Here is a 25,076-nt window from a genome sequence, read left to right on the forward strand (position 1 = left end):
GATTGTAGCCGAAGTACTCACCGTTTTGTTGTTTCACATAGTCTCATCACTATCTGTATCCGTATCGTAATAATCCCCATCCTCATCGACTAAAATTAAAATTGCCTTGTTCTCTCACTCGTAAACATTTCCTAGGTTTTCTCAGAAAGTATGCATTCTTGAACAATTTGAGGTCCATGCAAAACTATTTTGATTGATTCGTTATAAAATTATGGACCTAATTGCATTTTTTACCTACATTTTATCATCTACATGTATAATGTACAGTGTCGGTGCATTAATATGTTCTACCTGTGTCATTTACTGTAATAAGATGAGAGAGAGAGAGAGAGAGAGAGAGAGAGAGAGAGAGAGAGAGAGAGAGAGAGAGAAATTGGTGCGTGGGGGTGTCTAATATCACCAACGAAAATTGACATATATGATTTGATTTGAACATAGCTTATTTAAATGGATTGGGCACAAAACCTTGGAACGCCCTCTCCTATATGACAATTCAAAAAGACCCAAAATAATGTTCAAGAAATTTAGCGCGGTGATGTCAAAGGATAATCATACATGTAAATAAAATAGTATTAATCAAATCAATGTCCTTAACATTAATTGTCGTTACGGGTGTGTAATTATAAATTGCTGTCAGCTGTGTAGAAGCATCGTCAGGCGCAATTATTATGTAATTACTGTTTTACTGTACTCGGCAATGCCCGAGTTTTCCTTAGCTGCCACCGTCAGAGGAGGCACAAGTAGGACTCCTCCAACAATTTATATAGTTGTAAATTGTAGAATGTTCCAAAAATCAGCTTTCAACACTTCATGTCCTCCACCAGTGACTTTGTTGCTTTCCTATACAGAAGAAATCCACTTGACAGCTGTGTTTACGAGAGATTTCGTCACTTTTCTAATTTGAATTATCATCATTATCATTTTTAACTTACACTGAATTATTATTATTTTTCAGTGAGGTTTTTTCTTTCAAATTAACTTTAATCATGTCGAAGATGAGTGAATTGCGAGATAGCTTGAGAGAACAAGAGACATACTATGGAATGGCGTGTGCGCAACTTACATTGTTAAACGAGAGATTTGAACAATTAGCTAAACGATATGACATTGCAGATAAACTAGGACAGAAGTCGTTTCGGTATTCATTGAAGTTGAGGATGTCTGTCCTGGAAGGTGTTCGAAAGATGTTTTTCAGATATGCAACGTTCAAAGCATGCCACGTCAACGAAATACGACATGAAATCCTAATCGAACACGCCATCTCCGAAAACAACGGGGACCATACCTATTCATATCCACTTCTTGGCCGCTATGCTAACCCGATTTTCCACCTAAGCAGCGCAGATAGCGATGAAACTGACGACGAAGTCGAAGAGGATGAGGATTCTTACGATACGGAAACAGAGAGTGGCGATGAAACTGATGACGAAGTCGATGAGATTGAGGATTATTACGATACGGATATAGATAGTGACGAGACGTTGTGAAACAACAAAACGGTGAGTACCTCGGCTACAATCATTCGGAATTTCTATGCCTGGTGAAAGTTTATTACGCACTTCTGTATTGGAATCGGTGTTCTGAAATTTTCTGTTCTTCGAAAAACTTTACATACTGTTATGATTAATACTTTTATTTCAGTTCCAAGAAGACTTTTCATGACACAGACGATGAAGTACAACGTTGACCTCTAGGGAAGTATACGCACCCGTATTCCGCCAATGTTACATAACTAAAGTTACAAATCAGTAGTGCGTTTTATGAAGAAATGCTATGTAAACAGTGTAGGGATAACATGCTGAAGATTTATACGTACCTTTGTAAGACTTCTCCATTGCTTATTTTGCAGTTTCAGAGTACTTCATGTTAAAGTAGACGGAAGACTTGGATGATAAATACGAGAGAGACCAGGAAGCTACTGAAAGAGGAAGTGGAAAGGAGAAAGAGAAGGGGGAAGTTTGTTTAGAAATTAATATAAATAAAATTTTAATACCTTTTTAACTGTTTTATGTTGTATTTGACGTCATTGCAGTAAGGAGGGGATTTGTTACCTAATTTGAAGTGGAACAGGTTTTAATAGATCTATATCGCACATAGGCCTACATGTAATGAGAATAGACAAAGACAAATATTGTTGATATCCATATTTTGACAAACGCCGTAATATGGAGATACCCCGCAGGACTAACACAGGTGTATACCACGGGTTTGTTCACCATGCTCATACCGGTATCTATGTAATTACCAACTGACGTCAAACTATTGCAAGCCCTTTTACTATTTATTCGAAAAATAAGATCTATCTCTTTAAATTAAAGAGATATCTCTTATATTAAAGAGATATCTCTTTAAAATGAGAGATATCTCTTAATCTTAAGAGATATCTCTCGAAATAAGAGATATCTCTCGAAATAAGAGATATCTCTTTTATTTTTATAGATATGTCTTTCACTTAGAGAGATATCTTTTTCACTTAAAGAGATATCTCTTTTACTCTGAGAGATATCTCTTTTACTTTGAGAGATATAATCCTTTACTTAAAGAGATATCTCTCTAAGAATTACTAGAGATGTATCTCTCAAAGTATAAGAGATATCTCTTTAATCGTTGAAAAAGAGATATCTCTCAAAGAGAAAGAGATATCTCTTTCCAATATTTTTATTAGTTTGAATACTTAAGTAATTTCTCCCTAAAACGGAAGCCCGCCAAAGCAAATCTTACCCTGGTGGCTGGGGTGTTGCTAAACCGCGGAACGGAAAATGAAACGGAAGACAGAACGGAACGGAAAATATATTATGCAATAATGTTATGAGGAGGTCAACATTTTGCAAAATCAAAAGGTTTGTTTTGAACAAGGAATGCAGAAATTACAGAGAGAACAAGAAGTCATCCTCAGAATCCACCATTTCATATTGATACCTCATACTAATGCATTATTATGTATTTTTATACGGTGTGTTTTGTGGATGAATGTACCAACAGGCGCTTGCTTAATATTTTGCATAGTAATTTAATAAAAATATCAAGCAACCGCCTGTTGGCACCATCTTTTTTCCTGGCTTTGTCATCCTCCCCCCAGATTTTGACAGTATGTTGTTTCACAAATGAAGAAAAAATAAATAAGGTAGCATACTGAAAAAGACTTGAATCATAATTCAACTCCTTTCAAATTCTATTACTTTATTCTGGCTGGTATGGTAAGAAAAGCGGACACATGGAAAACAATATGGCGGATATTGTAAATTTCAATATGCATAAATTATGAGGTAAGAGATAAGTTTTTTTGGACATTTTTGTTTCCGAATGCTGGATGATACGATCAACACCGCTTCTCTGTGGAAGTTATGTGGACAGCTCAGTCTGCAGTGCATCTTTGTGAACAAAATGTTTGAATATAAAACTGATTATCAATTATGATTTTTAATAACTTTCATGGGTTGCTTTTATGAAATCTGTTTTGCATATGTTCTTTGAAAAATACATATTTTTTTGTTTTTACATTTTGATATATATTCGGCCGATTTCCCACTCGTTTCGCAAGACAAACCGGGTCAAAAAGTCACGTGATAAAAGTGAACCGGGTCGTCGCCCAGATTTCTGAAACAAGGGTGGGTATTTTTACCGCCGGACAATGCCAGACACAGCCGAACACCGCCGACCACCAAAAATATTATGTATATATTAAAATAAATCCCCAAAACAGACCATATGTGAATAATTCAACGTATTTAATTCATATAATGAACTTATATGCATTAATAATGTGATAGAATACTGTAAAAGTTATGTACAACCACCGTCGAACATCTATATACTACCGCCGAACACCTAAGATGTGCTTTATAGTATGAAAGGTGGGTATCATAATTCTTGTAAGAAATATCACAAATAATTTATGTTTTTAGCATGTTTGTTTTACCTAAAAATAGGAAAATGAAACAAAGAAGGTGTTGCACGTCTCATGTTAATTTCCCTAAAGGTGTTGCACGAAAGGTCTGGCGGGGGAGGAATAAGCCTGAAAGTAACCCTATGCTAAGAGAACACAATATTAAAATTTGGATAAATCAAAGGCTATATTCTCTTTTTAAAATGAAACCTATGGATCAGCGACATGACTTTATAAGATACACATTTACAGAGCTCCAGTTAATTTTTTACCACAAAGAGTATTTACCCCCTGGTTTTCAAATCAATGAGTATTTTGCTTTTCAGAAAAATTCTCAAGTGTATTTTGTTAATTTACTGATTATCGTTGCTCTTTTGTACAGAAGATGTCACCAGATAAACGATACTTCTTCTGTTAAACTTTATACTAAAAGGCCGCTCCAGCTATTTACAGGGAAAATCCTTTGTAGTTCTTTTTATTAAAACTATTCATTGTCATTTGGAATTTGATATTTATCATTGATGCATTAAATTTGAATATGTCAGACACTCAAGTCACATGATTATGATCCAATTTTGTATATCTACTTTAATCAATTATTTATAATTAAACAAATGTTGTCACGGGCAATAACTCTTATGCTGGTATTTCTTCTACTGTGTGTCTATTACATGATTTCTTCAATATCCACAATTAATTTATACATATTTATGAATTAGCAGTTCTTTAAAACTGTTGACATTTAGAATTTGTCATTTCAACAAGTTTTTATCTATTTTGATTATTCTGTATAACAAAAATGTGTGATTTTCGGATGTTAACTTCTGTTTTTGTATGTCTGACAACTTTAAAAATGTGGCAACATATATACTTTCTTTGGTTATTAAAGTTGACCATATTTAGTGGAGATAAATAGTTTTCCACTTTCAGCCATTGATATTGACAAATCACATGAGGATCGATCTGCCTTATTTAATTTAAATCATACATTTATAGGAAGCATTGTTTGAATGAAAAACGATCTATTCACGAATTACTTATTGATATTAAAACACACATTTCAACATTGAAATATATAGCTACAAAAAACTGTGAACTTGAAGATTTCAAAAAGAAATGGGAAACTTGGACCAATATTCTGAATATATAGCACTAATAGTATTTTACATCAAAACATGCAGACCCTGACTCTTTGAATTCATGACATTAAGGATTTATTTGATATAATCTCGATGCTTCCAACTATGACAACTATATTATTCAAATACTTTCAACTATGACAGCATTATGTTTACTCTCTAACCATGACAACCTTGTGTTTCTCTCTCTGTGTGTGATTTGTATTGCTTGGTTTCATGCAAATTTGTACTTTCCTGATCCAATGCATCTTCACAAGTCAAGGATTAATGATTTGTTACATCGCACTGAGGTAACGAATCAATAACCCTTGACTTGTGAAGATGGGTCCAGTGGTTCTTTAGGGGAAGATTTTCAAAGAATTTACCTATATATTCGCATTTAAAACTTTGATCCCCTGTTGTGGTCCCAACCTTTCCCCGGGGGTCAAGATTTTAACAAACTTGAATCTGCACTATGTCCGGAAGCTTTCATGTAAATTTGTATTTTCCTGGACTAGTGGTTCTTGAGAAGATTTTCAAAGATTTCCTCTATATACATGTAGTTGCATGTAAATTTTTTATTCCCTATTGTGGCCCCAACCTACCCCCAGGAGTCATGGTTTTAGCAAACTTGAGTATGTACTATGTCGGGAAGCTTTGATGTAAATTTCAGCTCTTCTGGCCTAGTGATTCTTGAGAAGATTTTTAAATGACCCCACCCTATTTTTGCATTTTTGTGATTATCTCCCCTTTGAAGGGGGCATGGCCCTTCAATTGAAGAAACTTGAAGGTTCTTCAGCCAAGGATGCTTTTTGCTAAGTTTAGTTGAAATTGGCCCAGTGGTTCTGGAGAAGGAGTCTAAAATGTAAAAAATTTACAGACAGACGAGCAAACGATGGACAACCGACGATCAGAAAAGCCCACTTGAGCTTTCAACTCAGTTGAGCTAAAAACCCAACAAGGGCCATTTTCACCAACTCTGCATGGAAGCAACAATAACAAACTACAAGTCTGAACCCGCAACGATCAAACACCGAAAATCCGACGAGACGTACATAGTTGTTTCATTCAATAAACTAGGCTAGTACTAATACATGTACTCTTATATAAAACAACAAATAGAAGTACTACACTACAATCAGTATGTTTAAAAATTGAATATTCCGCACTAATTATCTGCAAAAGAAATCTGGTAGCATAGACCCCGTACACAACATGAATTTTTCGTCGACATCTTCGAATATGATTGGTTTTATTCACTTGCAGTATATGCATAAACTTACACAGATACCACGTAATTGTTGGTCAGATAAAAGTGACGATAAAACAAAGCGTTGCCCCGATATTTGTTCATAGACATGAGTAGTGTCAAATTTGCCCCACCATCGGAATTATGTTGATGTGTGTGATAAAACCAGATACATAGATGTCTCTGATAAGACTAGAAAGTGTACAGTGGATATATTTGTTTCCATACATGTATATTTCTGAATTAATGCTTTCTTCCGTAACCATATACTTTCCTGCGAAATATATCCATAAATTGATGAGGAATGGCTATCATTACAATTTTTTTAAAATATCAAAGGCAAAATGCATTGGAAATGTAAATACAGTTAAGACTTCATTATCTTGAACATTGATATTTCAAATAACATGGATATGTCAAAGTGAGTTGGAAGTTCCAACTACATTTTCTTTATTTACTTCCAAATAATATCTCAAACCCTTAAATATCTACAAATTTCTGGGCACTATCAAGTTTGAGAGAATGAGGACTGACTATATCTGAAGAAGACTGTTTACATTACGAGAATTCTTCACTCCTATTGAGACGTCACCAGCTGTAGATGAAGTACCACTTCAGATCTAGGACTGTAGTATTGATGGTTCTTCAATGTGCCAACACCTATCGTGACACAGAACCTCCCTTTAAAAGTCATATCCGAAAGACCCGTGATTCTCACTTCTAAATGCCGAGCGTTTGGCAAGGAGCAACCACTACATATTTTTACGTATTAGACATCTGAAGAAATATTGTCTTTACATTGTTATTGTAAAACAAAAAGCGGATAGGAATGACACGGAGTTTATTGACCTGATATGTTTCACACACACTATTTCTCCAATACATACAAATAATTCTACACTTGTGTCTCGTTTCTTTTTGTACAAAATTATACAAACACACAAAAATAGCATCGTCTGTTAGTGACAAAATGAAAGACAATATCCAATGTACAGTATGTATTTTTGAATAATTAAATGACCCTGTCAGTTTAATATTGGTTTTAGCAAAATGATAATGGTGACAAACATGCAATTTAAGGCAACTTGACAAACTCCTTGTTGGAACAAATAAACGACTTTTTAAATATATTCCTAACAAAAAATCTGGAAATCAGTGTAAAGCATATCACATATGCTATTAACTATGGTAATAAAAATTTCCATTAAATATTGCATTTTAATGACCATAATACAATTAATATAAAAGTGTTAAAAACATTTTTTGGGGTGCTTTTTCCCGTTTTTGGTCAACATAATTTATATATTGGTCTTTCTGTACTTCTACATACCGTATTATGCAACTCCTACAGAAATTTTAACTTTAGCTGGTCAGCGTCACAGAACAAAACACGATATAAAGGCTTAAGCCCAATAACTTTGGTCATAAATAAGTTATCTAATCAACAAATAATCAGTATATATATTATATCATATATTCAACAAGGTATAGATATAGCATAGACAACAACGAAAACAAATGTGATGAAATGAAAAATCATTCACAAGACACATCTGTATGTCAGGTGAAAAATTAAAAAATATTAACAAAATTATTATCACCAACTTTCATTTGTACCACCTCAAAGCGGAAGGAGGATAACAATCACGAAAATTCCTTCTACTGAGAAGTGGCTATTACTGAAAACTAATCACTCTGCCATCCAATAGACACATTGAAAAGTGGCTATTACTGAAAACTAATCACTTTGCCATCCAAGACACACTGAAAAGCAAAGTCATTCAGTATATTGACAAAACAGCTCATCTCTTCCCCTCTGATGAAATAAATGCAATTGTCATCACCACCAAATGCATGTTCATCAGACATTCAAATCTGCAAAACAACACATCACAAATAATATTTGGGATCACTTGACAAATAAAAATTTTAGGGGATAAAATTCTAGGATTTTCATTTTTTGCAGGAATTAACAAGTGAAATATTGTTTCTCATCTTTGTCCACACCCCTGCACGCTTCAACTCAAACAATCAGCATAAACATGTACATTGCAGGTATAATTTCAAACACAATTGTCAATGAAATGCACATTTCAGTATTAATTACCAAAATGTATCACAAAACGTTAGGTTGTTCACAATAGGCTGCCAAAAGGGCTTTAATCTAGCTTCATCTCTAGAATGTACAAAATACCCATTCTCATATACACCCTAAAAGAGTCAGTTTAAGCAACACATCCAGGGAAATTAGGTATTCTTTCATCCTCCTCCAAATGGACACCCAGGATTCTATTCACAACAATCAAAACTGGCTCCACAGGCTCCTCTATGTAAAATATGTTCCAGAATGAAAAAGATCTTGGAAATTTTATCAGGGTTCACAAAATACATTAAGAATAAGATCCTTTTACTATAACTCTGTATGGCATGTTAAACGGAGAATATATCTCTGTTTTTATACATCAATGGAAAATCAGCGGTCTTTATAAAAAAAATCAAAAAACTGGTTAAAAATTGTGTCTGAAGATATTTATGCACTGCAGGATAATACTGGCATGTAAATATGATGTTAGAGGCAGCCCTTGTAAACAAAACTTTGTATGTATAGTGTATAATGGTTCCAATTTCTACTATTATCAATAAAATTGCACTATTTATCAATATCTATTGTAAAATTATGATCTTCTGTTATAAATACCCATTCACATAAAAATACACTGTTATAACTGGACTGGAGAAATGATAATTAATGTTTTCACGATGCACTTTCATTAAAATCATCCCCTGAGCCGATTTGAACTGAAGAACGTAGTTGTGAGTGCAATGAAAGTCTAATAATTGTTAATTAGTATATTACTTTTGATTTATTCATTTTAAAATGAAGATGATGTAAAGCACCAGAAGAAAACTGGCCACAAATGAAATAATCGTGGTCAGTAGACAAACTGGACAAGTGATATAGACATACTGCACAGACAGCTATTTTCCTCAGTCATTACACATTTTCTTTTTCAACATTCATAAATTTCCCAATAAATTAATTCATGCACAGTTCAGAAGCTGTTACACTAAGCCTCTTGAAAATTTCTTAAATTCATGTACATAGTAACCACAGAAAGCTCAATGGACTTTTTCTTTACAAGTATCATCTAGTAAAATCCCGACAATAACAATTTAAAAGGAATGATTGAATTGGGAATTAAAATCATATCCCCATTAATGGAACAAAATGCAACTATACACCTTTTAAAAAAGAGCATCTGGTGTTTGAAACAACTTCTGTCAATCTTGATCAAGTTCCACCCAACTCTAGTTCCATAAATTGTGGTGTTGAGTAATGTCCATTCTACATGAATCAACATGTAGAACAGAGCTTTCAACAACTCAAACATTTTAACTGGTCCTCCACTTTAACTGGTTCTCTCTAACAAGCTGTCAACATTCCGGTCAACAACGCAAACATTTTAACTGGTCCTCCACTTTAACTGGTTCTCTCTAACAAGCTGTCAACATTCCGGTCAACAACTGGTTCTCTCTAACTAGCTGTCAATATTCCAGTTTGTTGACAAGTCCTTCCCATATCTGCATTCACTTTTACAGAACTCTACCCCTTTCTAAGATTCAAGCCGGTCCATCGCATGATCCCGATCACTTGGTGAGCTTGTTGGTGATCTTGGAGGAAAACTTCTTGAGTCTGGAGGAGGAAAGACTTGGGCTGGAGGGTTCACTTGGACTGCGGTTACTTTCCTGCCATGACAAGGCTCGAGTGTGCGTCCGTGGGTGATCTGTAGTAAAGGTCATAGGTTATACCTTTCACAAACAATAGAATTTCAGAGAGTATTGATGAAATAAATGACTGGGGTATTTCACAGGCTATACTGTTTCAGGTTTTGGGGATAAGGCTCCCGGGCTTTACCTGATGTCAAGGACTTTGACTTTGGACCTTTGTTAATGAATCCCTTTCTTTTCTTCTCGCACTGAAATAAACAAAAGATTCATTTCATTATCAAACTTACTGAATGACTTCTTTCCTTTTGCAATTCAAATACATATATTTACATTTCCAGTGTTTTTGCCTTTGATATCTTTAACTTAACAATTTCTTCATGAATGCAATTATAAACAATGTGTGTATGGATATTGAAGATACCGTATAGCTGTTTTTTCCCGCGGGGTGACAAATTTGGCTTATTTTAGTGATTAGATAGCTTTCCGCCAAAATTTCACTCGCCAAATATGCACCCAATTGCGACTTCGGTATTTGCAAGAGAGATAACTCTTCCTTGTCCGCCAAAGTTTATTCCGCTCAAATTATTAGCATACCTTTGAGCCAGCAATTCGCCAAATTTTAGACCATTGAAAAAAAAAAGCTCTACGGTAAGACATTTATTTCAACGACTGGGAATTCCGACAGAAATGAAAGTAGAGAGTAAATATCAGAAATAAACTTCATTTTTTGAAAATACATGAAATGAACAACAATGCTTCACGCCAGCATTCTTTTCATGAAGTGCTAACATGCTTCAAGAAGAATGACAGCGTGAAGTTTTACAGTTCATATCCTCGTGTATTTTCAAACATGAAATTAATTTCTTTCAAAGTATACAAAAAAAAAAAAGAGAGAAGAAATCTAAATATTTACTGGGTTTTCTTCCATCTCGGCCTGATGGCGATCCATGATGACGAACTTTCCGTTCGTCTTCCACTCGCTCTGTGCCAGATACACGTTCTCGTCGTCCGTGAGAATCCGCCTTTCTACACTTTCTGAGCTGTGGCGCCTTCCAAGTTGGGAGTCCACATTTGATACCTCTAACTCCTCTACCAGCACAAAGTTTCTCAGATCATCTAAATCTGATCGGTGAGCTTTCATCATTGCCTACAAAACATTACATTTTTCATTGTTGTTTTTTCATGATTGATGTCTGCTTCAAACTGTAGTCTATGACCTTTGACCTCCCAAAAACTTCATTGCAAATTGGAACTTTTTTGTCTTGGTCTGTTTACACAACAAAGGAATATACAATCAAACCTCATAATCTCAATGGGACCGAGAAAAACTTTGAGATATCTGAGGATTTGAGATATCGAGGATAAAATATTAAAATAAGTGGTTAGGTCTTCCCAATCACTTAAATATATCAATGGTATTCGAGATATCGGTGTTTGAGATACCGAAGTTCTAGTGTAAGTGGATAAGAAGTATGATGGAATTCATTTTGTGGAAATGCCTTGCTTTACCTGGGTAATGATATCCTGTGCAGTGCTGGAGGTGGGGGCCTTGAAGATGGTGTAGGGCTGGTCAGGTGCCACGTTATAGACACACACCAGGAATACCTGCTCCACACTCTCCCAATCTCCCGTGTTGTTCTCTGATTCCTGCTTCCTCTGTCAAACAGAACAGCCAGTGTCATCCACAACTTAACATTGTGTCAAGGGTGCAGCAATATACGGACAAGACATAGAAATTCTTTAGCGTATACAAAGCAAAACACTAACCTGCTGTTCTCGTGATAACATTGTCGTCATCCACGCTCTGCTGCTAGGATCCTATAATGCAAAAGGATATTCAAATCAATTTTATATTTCTAGTTTGTTCAAAAAACGCTTCGGGGAGGAACTATTTCATACACTACTGAGTTTTCCCTGAGGGACTCGGACTTACATCACTGAGTTTTCTCTGAGGGACTCGGACTTACATCACTGAGTTTTCTCTGAGGGACTCGGACTTACATCACTGAGTTTTCCCTGAGGGACTCGGACTTACATCACTGAGTTTTCTCTGAGGGACTCGGACTTACATCACTGAGTTTTCCCTGAGGGACTCGGACTTACATCATTGAGTTTTCTCTGAGGGACTCGGACTTACATCACTGAGTTTTCTCTGAGGAAGGACTCTTTACTTAAATCACTGAGTTTTCCCTGAGGGACTCTGACTTACATCACTGAGGAGGCACTCTGACTTACATCACCTAGTTTTCCCTGAGGGATTCTTGAAATCACTGAGTTTTCCCCGAGGAGGGACTCTGACTTTATTTCCCAGAATTTTCCCTGAAGAAGGGACTCTGACTTACATCACTGAGTTTCCTAAGGAGGAATTTTCCAGCACCCCTCCATTTGTTTTGGGCCTGTAGAACTTTCTCTGACATATCCAGTATCCTCTGGACACTCTGTCTGTCCTGGTCCTTCTTCTCCCAGCCAATCTGGACATCCTCCACCAACACGTGGTCAGATACTTTGTCCTCGGCCCTGCCTGCCTTAGCTAAAGCCTTCAAACATTAACAGAACCTTTGCATTACAATTAAACTTTTTAATTGACAAGGAGTAAACTGTTTTGGGCCAATTTAATTAAAGATAATCTTGTTTTCAAATGTGTCTGGGCAAGAATAATAGAGGACGAAAATTGTCTTGACTTTTTTCTTTAATTATAATTTTTTTTTACCTGGTTAATGGCCTCATAAACTGATGTATCTTGTGTGACTTTCAGAATGATGTACTCATCAGGGGAGTTAACTCCGAACACACTCACAAAGAACATTCTCCTCTTCACTTTGGTTCCCAGTGGAGTAATCCCAGGCTGTGAACATACAATTAGTGTAAAAGTAATCCCAGACTGTGAACATACAATTAGTGTAAGAAATCCCAGACTATGAACATACAATTAGTGTAAAAGTAATCCCAGACTGTGAACATACAATTAGTGTAAAAGTAATCCCAGACTGTGAACATACAATTAGTGTAAGAAATCCCAGACTGTGAACATACAATTAGTGTAAAATTAATCCCAGACTGTGAACATACAATTAGTGTAAGAAATCCCAGACTATGAACATACAGAGTAAAAGTAATCCCAGACTGTGAACATACAATTAGTGTAAAAGTAATCCCAGACTGTGAACATACAATTAGTGTAAAAGTAATCCCAGACTGTGAACATACAATTAGTGTAAGAAATCCCAGACTGTGAACATACAATTAGTGTAAAAGTAATCCCAGACTGTGAACATACAATTAGTGTAAGAAATCCCAGACTACGAACATACAAACAGTGTAAAAGTCCCAGGCTATGAACAAACAATTAGTGTCCAATTAGTACAAGAGTAATCCCAGGCTGTGAACATACAATTAGTGTAAGAAATCCCAGACTGAACATGCGATTAGTGTAAGAAAGCACTCTTCAAGGATGGAAGAAAACTTTAGCCGCTATCAAGACTTAAAAAAAAACTATATACTGTCTTGACTGTTTCAGAAGGGATATACTATATACTGTCTTGACTGTTTCAGAAGGGATATTGTAGATTCCTTATTTTACGTGAGTGCTCTAAAGTATGAGAAACTGACTCATATATTTCAAATCTCGTGAACATGAATTCGTGCATGGTCTGTTAATTAAGAGTTTTTATATGTATTTTAACAACAGAAAATTAAAAGTGAATAATTTTATTTCGTAAGTGATGTTTCTCACGAAATATTACACGATAAATTGCTTGTGTATATCTAGGAATCTACAGTATGTGTACCTACAGCACTGAAGGAATAATATGCCCATGATGTAATCGTACCTCTTTGGAAGCATCAGAAGTTTCCTTGACTTTGGATTTTATGCTCTTGGAAGATGAGGTGTTATGGAATCCATTGACCTCTGACATATCGCAAGAAACTAACAGCTCTTCCTCGTGTTTGGAATAGATGAACAGAGTGGACAACTCCAAGGGCTGGTTGTTGGGACTTCGCAAGCGAACATGGCGATATCCTACCCAAAAATATCATATGTACCTACTTCATTTCTGGTATAAGTGTGCTATCAACTAAAACTGTGGATGAATACAATAGTTCTCACAAAAAGAGAATGCAGTGAACACACTTTACGATCCAATCTGTACAAACCTGCTCTGAGGCACTTGAGGGGAATGATTCTCTGAGAGATGACATGGCTGGTGTTGGCATCCACCACAACGAAACGAATGAAGGCCAAATCAAGAAACATTACCTAAAACCAGCAGGAAATATGTTAAAACATAAACACAAATAACATGGAATATCACTTCTACAAAAATATGCCCCTTTTACTTGTAATCACTCTTTAAACATACTAACAAACTTTTCAAATTAACATACATGATAGAAACAGTTTTGAATATATAACTAGCAAAAATTTCAAATTGTTTTATGTAAATTGTAAAACTACTTAATTTTTCATGGTTTGAGAAATTTCGTGTTTGAAGAGTTATCTCTCTTTGCTGTAGTTGCCTGTCTCCTGGTGGTGGGGATCTTGTGGTAAGTACTTTTAACACCATAAAAACTAGACCCCTAATAGTAAATACTGATAACTGTCAATGAATAATTTCTTTGAAACTCACAAAAGTTTACTGACCTGAAACGAGAAGAGATCATTCCAGATGGGGTTGAGGGCGTTTCTGGACACGACCTTGGTTTTGTGTTTGACACAGTCCACCGGTATTCCGATGACCTCCACCTCTATGTACGTGCTAGCGGTGTGGTTAGTGCTGACGTACTGACCAGAGATTATCTGAAACAGAGAGAAAGCAATGAGGATTTCACATAGGAACATACTCAGAAATTTTTTTTAAAGACACATGTAATTTTATTTCACTTGTAAAATGCAGTTTGATTGGTTCCTTCAACTTTATCAGCATATTTCTTATCAGCTATATTGACATTAAGTTTCATCAAACGATGTCCTAGGTACGATTTCACAATTAATTTAGCTCCCCAGTTTCTATTTCGTCACAATGGCAATATTTCTCTGCATCTTTTTCTGTAATTGTTTTTCAATTTCCTTTCAATTTGTTTTAAAACATTAAATTATAAGGTATAAAAGGTAATCCTTACTCATTTTATCCAATATAAAATAAATGCGGACAGTTTATGCTTTTTAATAAACCAATATCTTTTCCCTGTTTTTAATGCATAAGCTGCTGTAACTTCATATCACATAAAAAAAGTAATGGTTACTTTCATTCCCTATATAATTCTATCCAATATTTTGATTTACTTTCTTAATTTAGACAGATAAACATGTTTGGATCATATACATCAAACCTCATTATCTTGAACTCGATGGGACTGAGAATAAACTTTGAGATATCTGAGGATTTGAGACATGGAACTGTATTATAAAACTAGAAATCTGAAATTTATTTTGCACTTATCAGTCTTCAATGAAGTCAGAAATCGAAATTGGTCTAGTCCAAAAATAGTACAATATCTGTAACGTAAAGATTGTGTCCAAAAACTAGTACAACACCTGTAACATAAAGATTGTGTCCAAAAACTAGTACAACACCTGTAACATAAAGATTGTGCCCAAAAACTAGTACAACACCTGTAACATAAAGATTGTGTCCAAAACTAGTACAATACCTGAAACATAAAGATTGTGTCCAAAAACTAGTACAATACCTGTAACATAAAGATTGTGTCCAAAAACTAGTACAATACCTGTAACGTAAGGACCGTGGCGTGGAGTCCATCAAACTCCTTGTCCATGGGGTTAAAGTGGTTGTACATCATGTGACTTTTGTCCCACATCACTGCCGGCTTCAAGACATAGCCACTCTGCCCGTTCTGCTCAAACATGGACGTGTTCAGGGCCATAGCTGTATCTGTCAACAGTTACTAGATTTGAAGATTTTCCATTTTTATGGCAAAAAATGATTGAGAGTCAGAGACAATTAAGTCATTAATTCTCTATTCTCTGCTGTAGATCATATTCATCACAAGAACATTATTTCTGTGTAATTTCATGAGACTAACCATTAGTGAGAATAAACTCTTGCACCTAGAGGACTTTTAAAGAAATCATACAGATTTGTGAAAGTTATAACTCATAAATAAATACATCGAAGTTTCCATGCAAAATGGTCTCACAAAATGACAGTTATTTACGGTACTATTTTGGGAATTGTAAAGGGACACATGTTTTTGACAAGTATTAGAAATTGCATTGTACACTTTATGCATAAAAAAAATGACCAGCACAGCTTTACAATACAATACAAAAACATTTTAATGCGAAGCTTTACCAAACACATCTCCACAAACAAAACCCTGAACAGTACACTATATAACACTATTTTCAGCATCATATTGAATAACAATCTGTTTGATAATCAGGGACAACCACCTGAAGCAAACTGATCTTCTGATAGATAATGCAGGGCAGCCATCTAAAGCCCTAAAACTGATCATCTGAAGCCTTCAGGGAAAACTGACCTTCTGTCTGATAATTCAGGGCAACCATCTGAAGTCCAAAGGCCCAAAAGATGACCGGGTTAAAGTTCGAGGAGTCGATTCTCATTCCCGATGGATATGTCCTCATGATCTGCTTCTCTGTATGAGTGACCAATAGTTAAGGAAATACAAATCAAAATTAACACAGACTTATGATTATCATTGCAAACCAAAAGAGAAATTGAATGGATGCACTTGACAAAGTTTTCAAATTGTTTGGTCAAAATCTCAGCCACATGAAAATAAAGGATATTTGATGACGCCTATAGGGTTTCGACGGCACAGCTGTTTGGCCTTGCTCTCATTGAGTGAAGACACTAAGTAACACACAGGCGTACTGTCTGGTCGTCTCTGTCTCATCATCCCTGTTGGAATACTCAGCTCTCCTTTGTCTGGATGGAAAAATGGTCATAATTTGAAACATTACAATAAATATTTGCTATCTGTAAAAACATATAATAATTCCGTTATTTCACTTAATCTTGTTTAGTACTCAAAACAAATCAGTGAACTTGATGGCCTACTGACCTGTATTTAGAGGTGGCGTTCCTGGGTTATTGCCGAGGAGAGCTCGTCTTGCACCACTTTTCTTCTTCACTGAAGTATTAGGACTGACATTCAGACCTGAACAAAGTCACAGACTGATGTATGTATGTAACAGATCAGGGCTACTGAAGGGGATATGTGGACATGACCCAATAAACTGTACAGTGTTAATAACATTCCCGAGTTATTCTCAACAGGACCCAATAAACTGTACACAGTGTTAATAACATTCCCCGAGTTATTCTAAAGGTTTCTTGTTTAAACTCATTCCTATTTTATGTTCATTTTACATAAATGAAAATCTGGCTGTATGCAATGCAACTAATTTCTTACTACTAGAAATTAAAAATGCGTCATGTGAAATAAACTCTTAACCCCTGACCTCTGAACTTTACAGCTTGTAGATAGATCACAAGATCTGAGAGCTCCTTAGCAATTTGGCTGGTTTTCTTCTGGTGCTTGTTGTTCCTGAGTTGCTTCTCCTGGGGTTGAAGATCAAGGTCAAACTGCCAGTCAAAGTCAGGGTGACTCTTGGGTCTGCCCTTCTCCCCACTGAAGGAACCACTGGAAAGCATTAGCATTTCACCGAGTCAGCCAATAATTTATCGTTTTTTCAAAACAAAAAGACTTGACATTTCTGCTCAATAATATAGGTACTGTTATTTTCAAGACCTGTGACTCTATGTACAGAGCAATGTTCCGAGTGAACAGTTTTCCACTATTTTAAATTCATGATTTCCACATCATGTAAATGCTATACTTTTTCTCACAGTCATCTTAATTTTCCTAATCTTATTAACATTATGTGAAAACAGCAAATGCTAAACAGTCATGAAAGCAAAGATGTAGACAGTAACTTGATTGATTGTGTACCTTTGTTGTTCCACAAAAGAATCTGCCCGGGGTCGTGTAGAGGGAGTTGAGCTCCTTCCCCGCTCCTCTGGATCCACCACCTGGCTGTCCTGACTATCCACTGACTGTCTCATCTCAGGGTCCTTCACTGAAATCAAAAACAGATTTTATTGCATGCTTAGCATGATGGAATAGCCTTGAACAGATGTTAAGGTATTCACGAGTAATAAGCATGATGGAATAGCCTTGAACTGATGTTAAGGTACTCACGAGTAATAAATATGCTTGGTATTATCTTTCAAACTGAAGCTATGATTTCAAGATGTCTACATAACATTTATTCTATGATTCATTTTTTATTTCATACCATCTGTTATACATGTATCATCATCATCATCATCTTCATCATCGTCATCATCAAAGTCATTGATTGACATAGAGGTATCAGTTGATGCCATACTGTTGGTTCTGGGACAAGATGGCACCTGTTGAATTTTTTTTAAAAATATATTAAAAGCCAATTGGCAAATCATGAATTGTTTTAAGGCAGAATTTATTTTTCCTTTCCAGGCTATGTGTGTTATTTCTCTTAAATGATTGTGTTTCACTAGAAGTGTGTATTGTGATGTCACAGTGAGTCCCTGGATGAGATAAACTTACTAGAAGTGTGTATTGTGATGTCACAGTGAGTCCCTGGATGAGATAAACTTACTAGAAGTGTGTATTGTGATGTCACAGCGAGTCTGTGGATGAGATAAACTCACTAGAAGTGTGTCTTGTGATGTCACAGTGAGTCCCTGGATGAGATAGACTCACTGGTAGTGTGGTTTGTTGTATATTGTTTAAAATCGCTCTCCAGAACTTTTCACTCATATGGAGAGGTCACCTTTGCTGGTGAAGGCCTGCAAATGTTAGGCCTATGCTCAGCGCTTATGGCCTTAGAGCTGGGAGGGATCTTTATTGTGCCAAACTTGCTGTGACATGGGGCCTCAGGTTTTGCAGTCTCATCCAAAGGACCGCCCCATCTAGTCGCCTCTTAAAGCAAGCAAGAGGCACGGAGGACCTATTCTAACCCAATTCCCAACGAGGTACTAAAATGTGTCTTGTGATGTCACTGCGAATCCCTGGTCAGGAGCTGGACTCCATTAATTATTACATTTCATTGTGAAAACAATTCAATGAAGAGTTCATGGAATAAACAAAGGTTTCGACCTTTGTGTTTGGATACACTGATAATGAAATTAATCTATATGTTAAACAAAAACTCACCTTTTTCAACGGATATGTGTCAAAGTCTCGAATCTTTTTATTCTTGACTAAAATTTTGTTTCTTAGTTGGCATGGTGATGGAAGCTGTGGATCTTCACAAAAATCCGTCTCAAACAGAAGAGAGGTCACCAATTTATCCCCAAAGACAGACTACAAATAAAACAGACGTTTTATACAAACATACAATCCACATTCAGAGCTCCATCTTCCGATTGTTTTGCTTTGAACAGATTTGGTGTTAAAGCAATATTAGCTCTTAATCTGAAATTTTATTTTGTTGCAAAAATGTGTTATTATGATAGTTTTGTAAGTAATCATTGATAAAATCAAAATTTTATCAGAATAAAGATTTTGGTTCTATTTGGTATATAGCATTGTATAGAAATCAATTTTAGTATGCGAAGGCAATAATTTTGCTTCATTCAGAGCCTTTGAAAAGGTTTTCTAACACAAATATCATTAAGAAAAGTTTATATACCTTATTTTTTTCTGTCATTAAAATAGTAAATCCCACTTTTCCGACACCAAAATGACAGGTAATATTGTTTTAATGTGTGGGGCCCTAATTATGATAAGCAAGCATTACTCATTCCAATAATACCAGTGGTAGTAATCACTAGTAATAATGGAAGTACACGTACTGTAAAAATCTGGGCCATCTTCTGCTGCTGTGGAATGGAGCAGTGGTTTTCTATGGACAGAATGACCGGATAAGGTGATGTCACAAACGCACTTCTATTAATGGCCTCTACCACTGCCTGTAGGAAAAAATTAAAATCGAAAATTATCTTACACAAAGAAACCTTGTTAAGGATCATACTACACACGATCTAAATGTTCAGGAAAAAGGTTACTATGAAAATGTACTAAAGAAAATCTGTCACTTTTCTCCAATACAATGTTTTGTGTAGTCTGCAGACATTGTGAGTTCATGAAAAATTAATCAAATTCTTGCTTAAAATTTTTCATACTTAATGATTTAATAAAACCAAACTTTCTAGAACTTTCCAAAAGCTTACTAGCAATCCTGGAATGTCTCCGACAGGAAAATTAAATCCCCCCAGAAATGAGCAAATCTGCATTCCTTTATCCAATGAAATTTGTTATACTGTTTTAAAATTTAAAAATAACTTGCCTTGAATGATATTTTGGTGGTGAGAGTGTGTCCATGGTAAATAATGGGCACACCATCATCTCCGTCCCAGCAATCCAACTCTACACATCGACACCCCATCAACAGCACCTGAAAATAAATAAAACATGTCAACCCATCAACAACATCTGTAAATAAATAAAACATGTCAACACATCAACAACATCTGTAAATAAATACATCATGCCAAACCATCAACAGTACTGTACCTTAACCTACCTGACTGTAGAGTTCTAACAATGATTAAACTTACCTGACTGTAGAGTTCTAATGATTAACCTACCTGACTGTAGAGTTCTAATGATAAACCTACCTGACTGTAGAGTTCTAATGATAAACCTACCTGACTGTAGAGTTCTAACAATGATAAACCTACCTGACTGTAGAGTTCTAACAATGATTAACCTACCTGACTGTAGAGTTCTAATGATAAACCTACCTGACTGAAGAGTTCTAACAATGATTAAACTACCTGACTGTAGAGTTCTAACAATGATTAAACTACCTGACTGTAGAGTTCTAACAATGATTAAACTTACCTGACTGTAGAGTTCTAATGATAAACCTACCTGACTGAAGAGTTCTAACAATGATTAAACTACCTGACTGTAGAGTTCTACTGATTAACCTACCTGACTGTAGAGTTCTAATGATTAACCTACCTGACTGTAGAGTTCTAATGATAAACCTACCTGACTGTAGAGTTCTAACAATGATTAAACTACCTGACTGTAGAGTTCTAACAATGACTAAACCTACCTGACTGTAGAGTTCTAATGATAAACCTACCTGACTATAGAGTTCTAACAATGATTAACCTACCTGACTGTAGAGTTCTACTGATGATTCTCCGGTCAGCTGATGTCCGGTCAGGTACGTGTTGTGGGAGGAGGCGACATAGTAGTGAGAAAGAGGGTGGTCCATGTCCTGATAATGACACCAATCTTATCATCAGACAAATGTTAGCACTTAGAAATCATACTACACACCAATGTCTTGTGGGTTAAGATGTTGTGGGTAACTGCTATCAGATCAACTTAAAAATCAATTTACAGTCTTAATGAAAAGATCTATGAAACTGACACATTGTTCTTACTTTTTAAATTCTACACAAGGTGTATTTATGAAACACAAATATTCCAAAATGTGACCAAATCCTACTGTAGGAAGTTTGACCTTCAATGCCCTTGACATATAATGTTGCACAATAAAAGTTTTGACCTTGGCTTTTTTATTGACTAAATAGGAAGTCTATAATATTGCATACACATAGATTGAAATTATGGCCGAAGTTAATCTTCAATAAGTCCTTTGATTTCAACTGCTGTATGACATAGAGCTTTGATTTTGTCAATTTTTTTTTTAACAAACAATAATTCTCTGTCTAATATATTGGCTTAAAGTTTTGGCCAAGGTTAACATTGTGGATTATGAAACAGACAGCCAAAAAATCAATATGCCCTTGATATTTGATCTCTGGTGTAAAACAACCCTGTCCCCCTAAAAATAAATAAATAACACACACAAAAAAAAGACCCCAAAACAAACAACAAAGAAGCCATGAATTACGTCGCAATGAAGTTGTAAAACTTTTATAGCACCCGTGACTGAGTGATTTTAAAACATGCTCTTCAGAATTATTAATTCAATTGTGAATAAACAAAATGAAAAGAATGCACAAAACTGATGATTATTCATTTTTATCAAATGCAATGATTTTACAGAAATAGTGCATGAGACATCAACCACCTGTTGCTTAAAAACTAACAACCCTGAGACATGAGAAACCCCTCTAACTGTGCCCCCTCACCTCATCGTTGTGCTTGGTTTTTTCATACAAGTAGGCGTAGTTATCCTTGTCCATAAGGAACCGAGCGAATCCCTCGAACGACAGGCAGCAGCTCTTCCTCAGGTTGGCATCTGCTTCATGTCTCTGTAAATCAAATCAACATTCCCAAATTAACCAACTATTAAAGGCCTCATTGTTATCAAATAACAAGTTGCCTAGCCTGACAGTCATTTTATCTTGTCTCTAAATTGAGCCGTTTTGCAATTCAGGAATTCTACAAAAATCTGTATGTCAATACACATAATACTGCCTCTGTTGTTGTGTTGGATTTGGAAAGTGAGTCCAATTTCTGTATTAGTTATTTGTGTGAAAGGTTTTGTACAGTGGATTCAAAATTAGGGATGATAAATTATAAAAATACGAAATAATTTCCATACTTAAGAATGATTTATTGATGTAACAGATAGAGAAAAAAAATAAATCTATCAAGCATCAACATTGATTAAAAAAAAACAACCCACTTTCGAACTAGCTGCATGGAGTAAAATTAAGATAATCTGCTGGCAGTTCTCGTCTGGAGTATGAGTGTGCTGCAGCATGAGTGTTCTCGTGTACACATGCAGATGTGTGTGTGTGAGCGAGTGTGTGCATGTGTGTGTACACATGTGCATGTGTTAGTATGTGTGTGTGTCTTACTTGGATGAGCTCTATAATGTCCTCATCCTCCAGGTGTTCCTCCTGGTAATCCTCCAGGAATTCCCGGAATTCTCGGAGCCCCAGACATCGATTTTGGTTGGACTCTACTCCTGCACAGTTAGCTACAATGCTAGCTACAGCGAGAGCATCGCAGATCTTTCTTCTCTGCTGGTTGTCCTTGGTCAGATCATACGCACTGTTTCTGGTTATTATACCTGTTTATACAATCAAACTAGGTTACTCCAGAAGCAGTTATATCGAATATCTGTTTATAGTGAAGCAATGTCACAAATATAACGACATCTTTGGACTGTCCCTCTAACTGCAATAATACACTGTTTTACAATATTTGTTTCCAATGTTTTTGCCTTTGATATCTTCTTTTATCATTTGCAATGATAGCCATTTCCTCATGAATGCAATGCAGATGTGAACAATTATTGTATGAATCTTGATAGAAATAGTATGTCTATTTTAACTGCTGTAAATTTGGACAGAAATGAAAGTAGAATGTAAAAATAGAAAATAAATTTCATTTTTTGAAAATATATGAGGGCACGAACTGTATACTTATCATGAAACACTAACAAGCTTCATCAAACATCCTGGTGTGAAGCGCCACAGTTCATGCCCTTGTGTATTTTCAAAATTGAAATATATTTCTTAAAATTTTAATGTTCTAAAAGTGAATTGAAATATTACATGTGTGCTTATTTGAATGAAATTCATATTTTCAGCATCTTTGATGGTGAGCATGAGCACTAATTTACAGCTGCATCTTCATTATCACACATAAAAAAAGAGGGTTAATTCATGATTTCGTAAAAAGTACACCAGCTTCCATTGCATCAAATTTCAATTATACTAAAATAATTACATACACGGTATCTATTTTAAAATTAGGCACAACTGGTTGTGTGCAGATATTTTCACTATAAAGAATCAAGATAACTTTCATACAGCACGCATCAAGGAAAATGTGTAAAACAATACTGTCAACATGGACCTGGATATATGACTTTCACTTTGACCTGGAATAAAGCTTTGACCTTGACCTACCTACTGTAGATTCCTAAATATATGCAAGGAATTTATTATCCCATAATTTCATGAGAGGCATCACTCACAAAAGAAAATTTCTCCCTTTTAATTTTCTGGTGCTAAAATATATGCAAGAACTCTTGATTAACAGACGACAAGCAAATTCATGTTCATGTGATTTGATGTATACGAGTCATTTTGCTGTAGTAAGTACTCACGTAAAATAAGGAATCTACAGTACTTGCCAAATGTAAAGTATCTACAAATACACCTAGAATTTCATTCCTGTATGCTTTGAAAGATGTTGGTGGTAGGTGCATTATTGAATGAACATTTGAAAATAGAACTCACATGTGTCATTGCTGGGAGGAATGTAACTCTGTGTTCTGTTCAATGGAATGTCCTTGTCATTTGGTTTGGGTGTCATGGCAAACTGCTCAAACAAATCCTTTAAATCCTTCCTACAGCGTAGTCCAAAGGCTTTAAACAAATCTACAAAGTCCAGGAATGTTAGCTGAGTGGAATGTGTAATGGAACTCATTTTGTTATCCCCTGTACCCACTCCGAGGGAAATTCTCCGCCGTTTCATCCTGTAGCGGTTGGTGAAACTGAAAGTAGAACTCCGAGGTCGGAATCCTAGGTTGGGACTGAGCTTAAAGTTCTGATTTAGGTTCGGATCACTGGCACTGTTGGATGAGTGGTTCATGTCGGATTTGGCTTGTCTTAAGGGACTAGGTGAATTCTTCTGGTTGTGGAGGGATTTCTCCTTCTGTTTTTGGGGTGTATTTACTACTGTCGGTGCTGACTTTGGACTCTCCTGTATAATAATAATACACATTACACATTTGAAATTTCAGTACTTTGTCATAACAAGCATTGCCAGAAGAAACGGAGCCTCCCAGCATGGTGAAATTCGTGTGGGAATGAGCAGTACATGTGTAAATTTGTTATTGTGTGGTTTGAGCCACTGGAGTGAAAAAGTAACTTTATTGATAATTTAAATCATATTGGGTTAATAATTCATTTGAAATTAAACAATCTAGAAACAAGAGACCCATGGGCCACATTCCTCACCTGAGTTACCATGGCATTCCTGTCATTCAGCGTTTGTGATTTTTAAAGATCTTTTTTAAATATTTATTTCCATGAATTTTTTTTTACCCCAATCTAGCTCCAAAAGGGTCACACCATAACTGAATTTGTTTCAACATGACTAGTTGTTTTAG

General features: G+C 35.7%; 2 protein-coding genes and 1 long non-coding RNA gene across 4 annotated transcripts in view; 1 reads left to right on the plus strand and 2 right to left on the minus strand.

Annotated features, from left to right (window-relative positions):
- Positions 1-1,944, minus strand: part of LOC125658945 (protrudin-like) — a 21,276-nt gene extending 19,332 nt beyond the window's left edge. For both annotated transcript variants that reach the window (XR_007363850.2, XM_048890414.2), the window contains exon 1: positions 1,817-1,944. The gene's annotated coding sequence lies outside the window, so the exon portion shown is untranslated. The remainder of the gene's footprint in view (positions 1-1,816) is intronic.
- Positions 806-1,998, plus strand: LOC130050142 (uncharacterized). The gene is made up of 2 exons (XR_008798559.1): positions 806-1,499; positions 1,642-1,998. It is a non-coding gene; the product is annotated as an uncharacterized LOC130050142 (long non-coding RNA).
- A 5,081-nt stretch (positions 1,999-7,079) lies between these two features.
- LOC125660373 (uncharacterized) overlaps positions 7,080-25,076 on the minus strand; it is a 250,437-nt gene continuing 232,440 nt past the window's right edge. The window contains exons 23-46 of the mRNA XM_056149213.1: positions 24,202-24,667; positions 22,810-23,024; positions 22,135-22,257; positions 21,147-21,251; positions 20,303-20,414; positions 19,813-19,925; positions 19,172-19,321; positions 18,270-18,387; positions 17,924-18,050; positions 17,433-17,614; positions 17,033-17,128; positions 16,758-16,896; positions 16,487-16,611; positions 15,713-15,876; positions 14,625-14,780; positions 14,138-14,240; positions 13,813-14,003; positions 12,693-12,827; positions 12,325-12,519; positions 11,750-11,800; positions 11,492-11,638; positions 10,896-11,129; positions 10,170-10,230; positions 7,080-10,038 (exon numbers count right to left, since the gene is read on the minus strand). Of these exons, the coding sequence (XP_056005188.1) occupies positions 9,902-10,038; positions 10,170-10,230; positions 10,896-11,129; positions 11,492-11,638; positions 11,750-11,800; positions 12,325-12,519; positions 12,693-12,827; positions 13,813-14,003; positions 14,138-14,240; positions 14,625-14,780; positions 15,713-15,876; positions 16,487-16,611; positions 16,758-16,896; positions 17,033-17,128; positions 17,433-17,614; positions 17,924-18,050; positions 18,270-18,387; positions 19,172-19,321; positions 19,813-19,925; positions 20,303-20,414; positions 21,147-21,251; positions 22,135-22,257; positions 22,810-23,024; positions 24,202-24,667 (3,645 nt within the window). The 3' untranslated portion in view covers positions 7,080-9,901. The remainder of the gene's footprint in view (positions 10,039-10,169; positions 10,231-10,895; positions 11,130-11,491; positions 11,639-11,749; positions 11,801-12,324; positions 12,520-12,692; positions 12,828-13,812; positions 14,004-14,137; positions 14,241-14,624; positions 14,781-15,712; positions 15,877-16,486; positions 16,612-16,757; positions 16,897-17,032; positions 17,129-17,432; positions 17,615-17,923; positions 18,051-18,269; positions 18,388-19,171; positions 19,322-19,812; positions 19,926-20,302; positions 20,415-21,146; positions 21,252-22,134; positions 22,258-22,809; positions 23,025-24,201; positions 24,668-25,076) is intronic.

This window comes from Ostrea edulis, chromosome 9, assembly GCF_947568905.1.
Source record: "Ostrea edulis chromosome 9, xbOstEdul1.1, whole genome shotgun sequence".
NCBI classification, from domain to species: domain Eukaryota; kingdom Metazoa; phylum Mollusca; class Bivalvia; order Ostreida; family Ostreidae; genus Ostrea; species Ostrea edulis.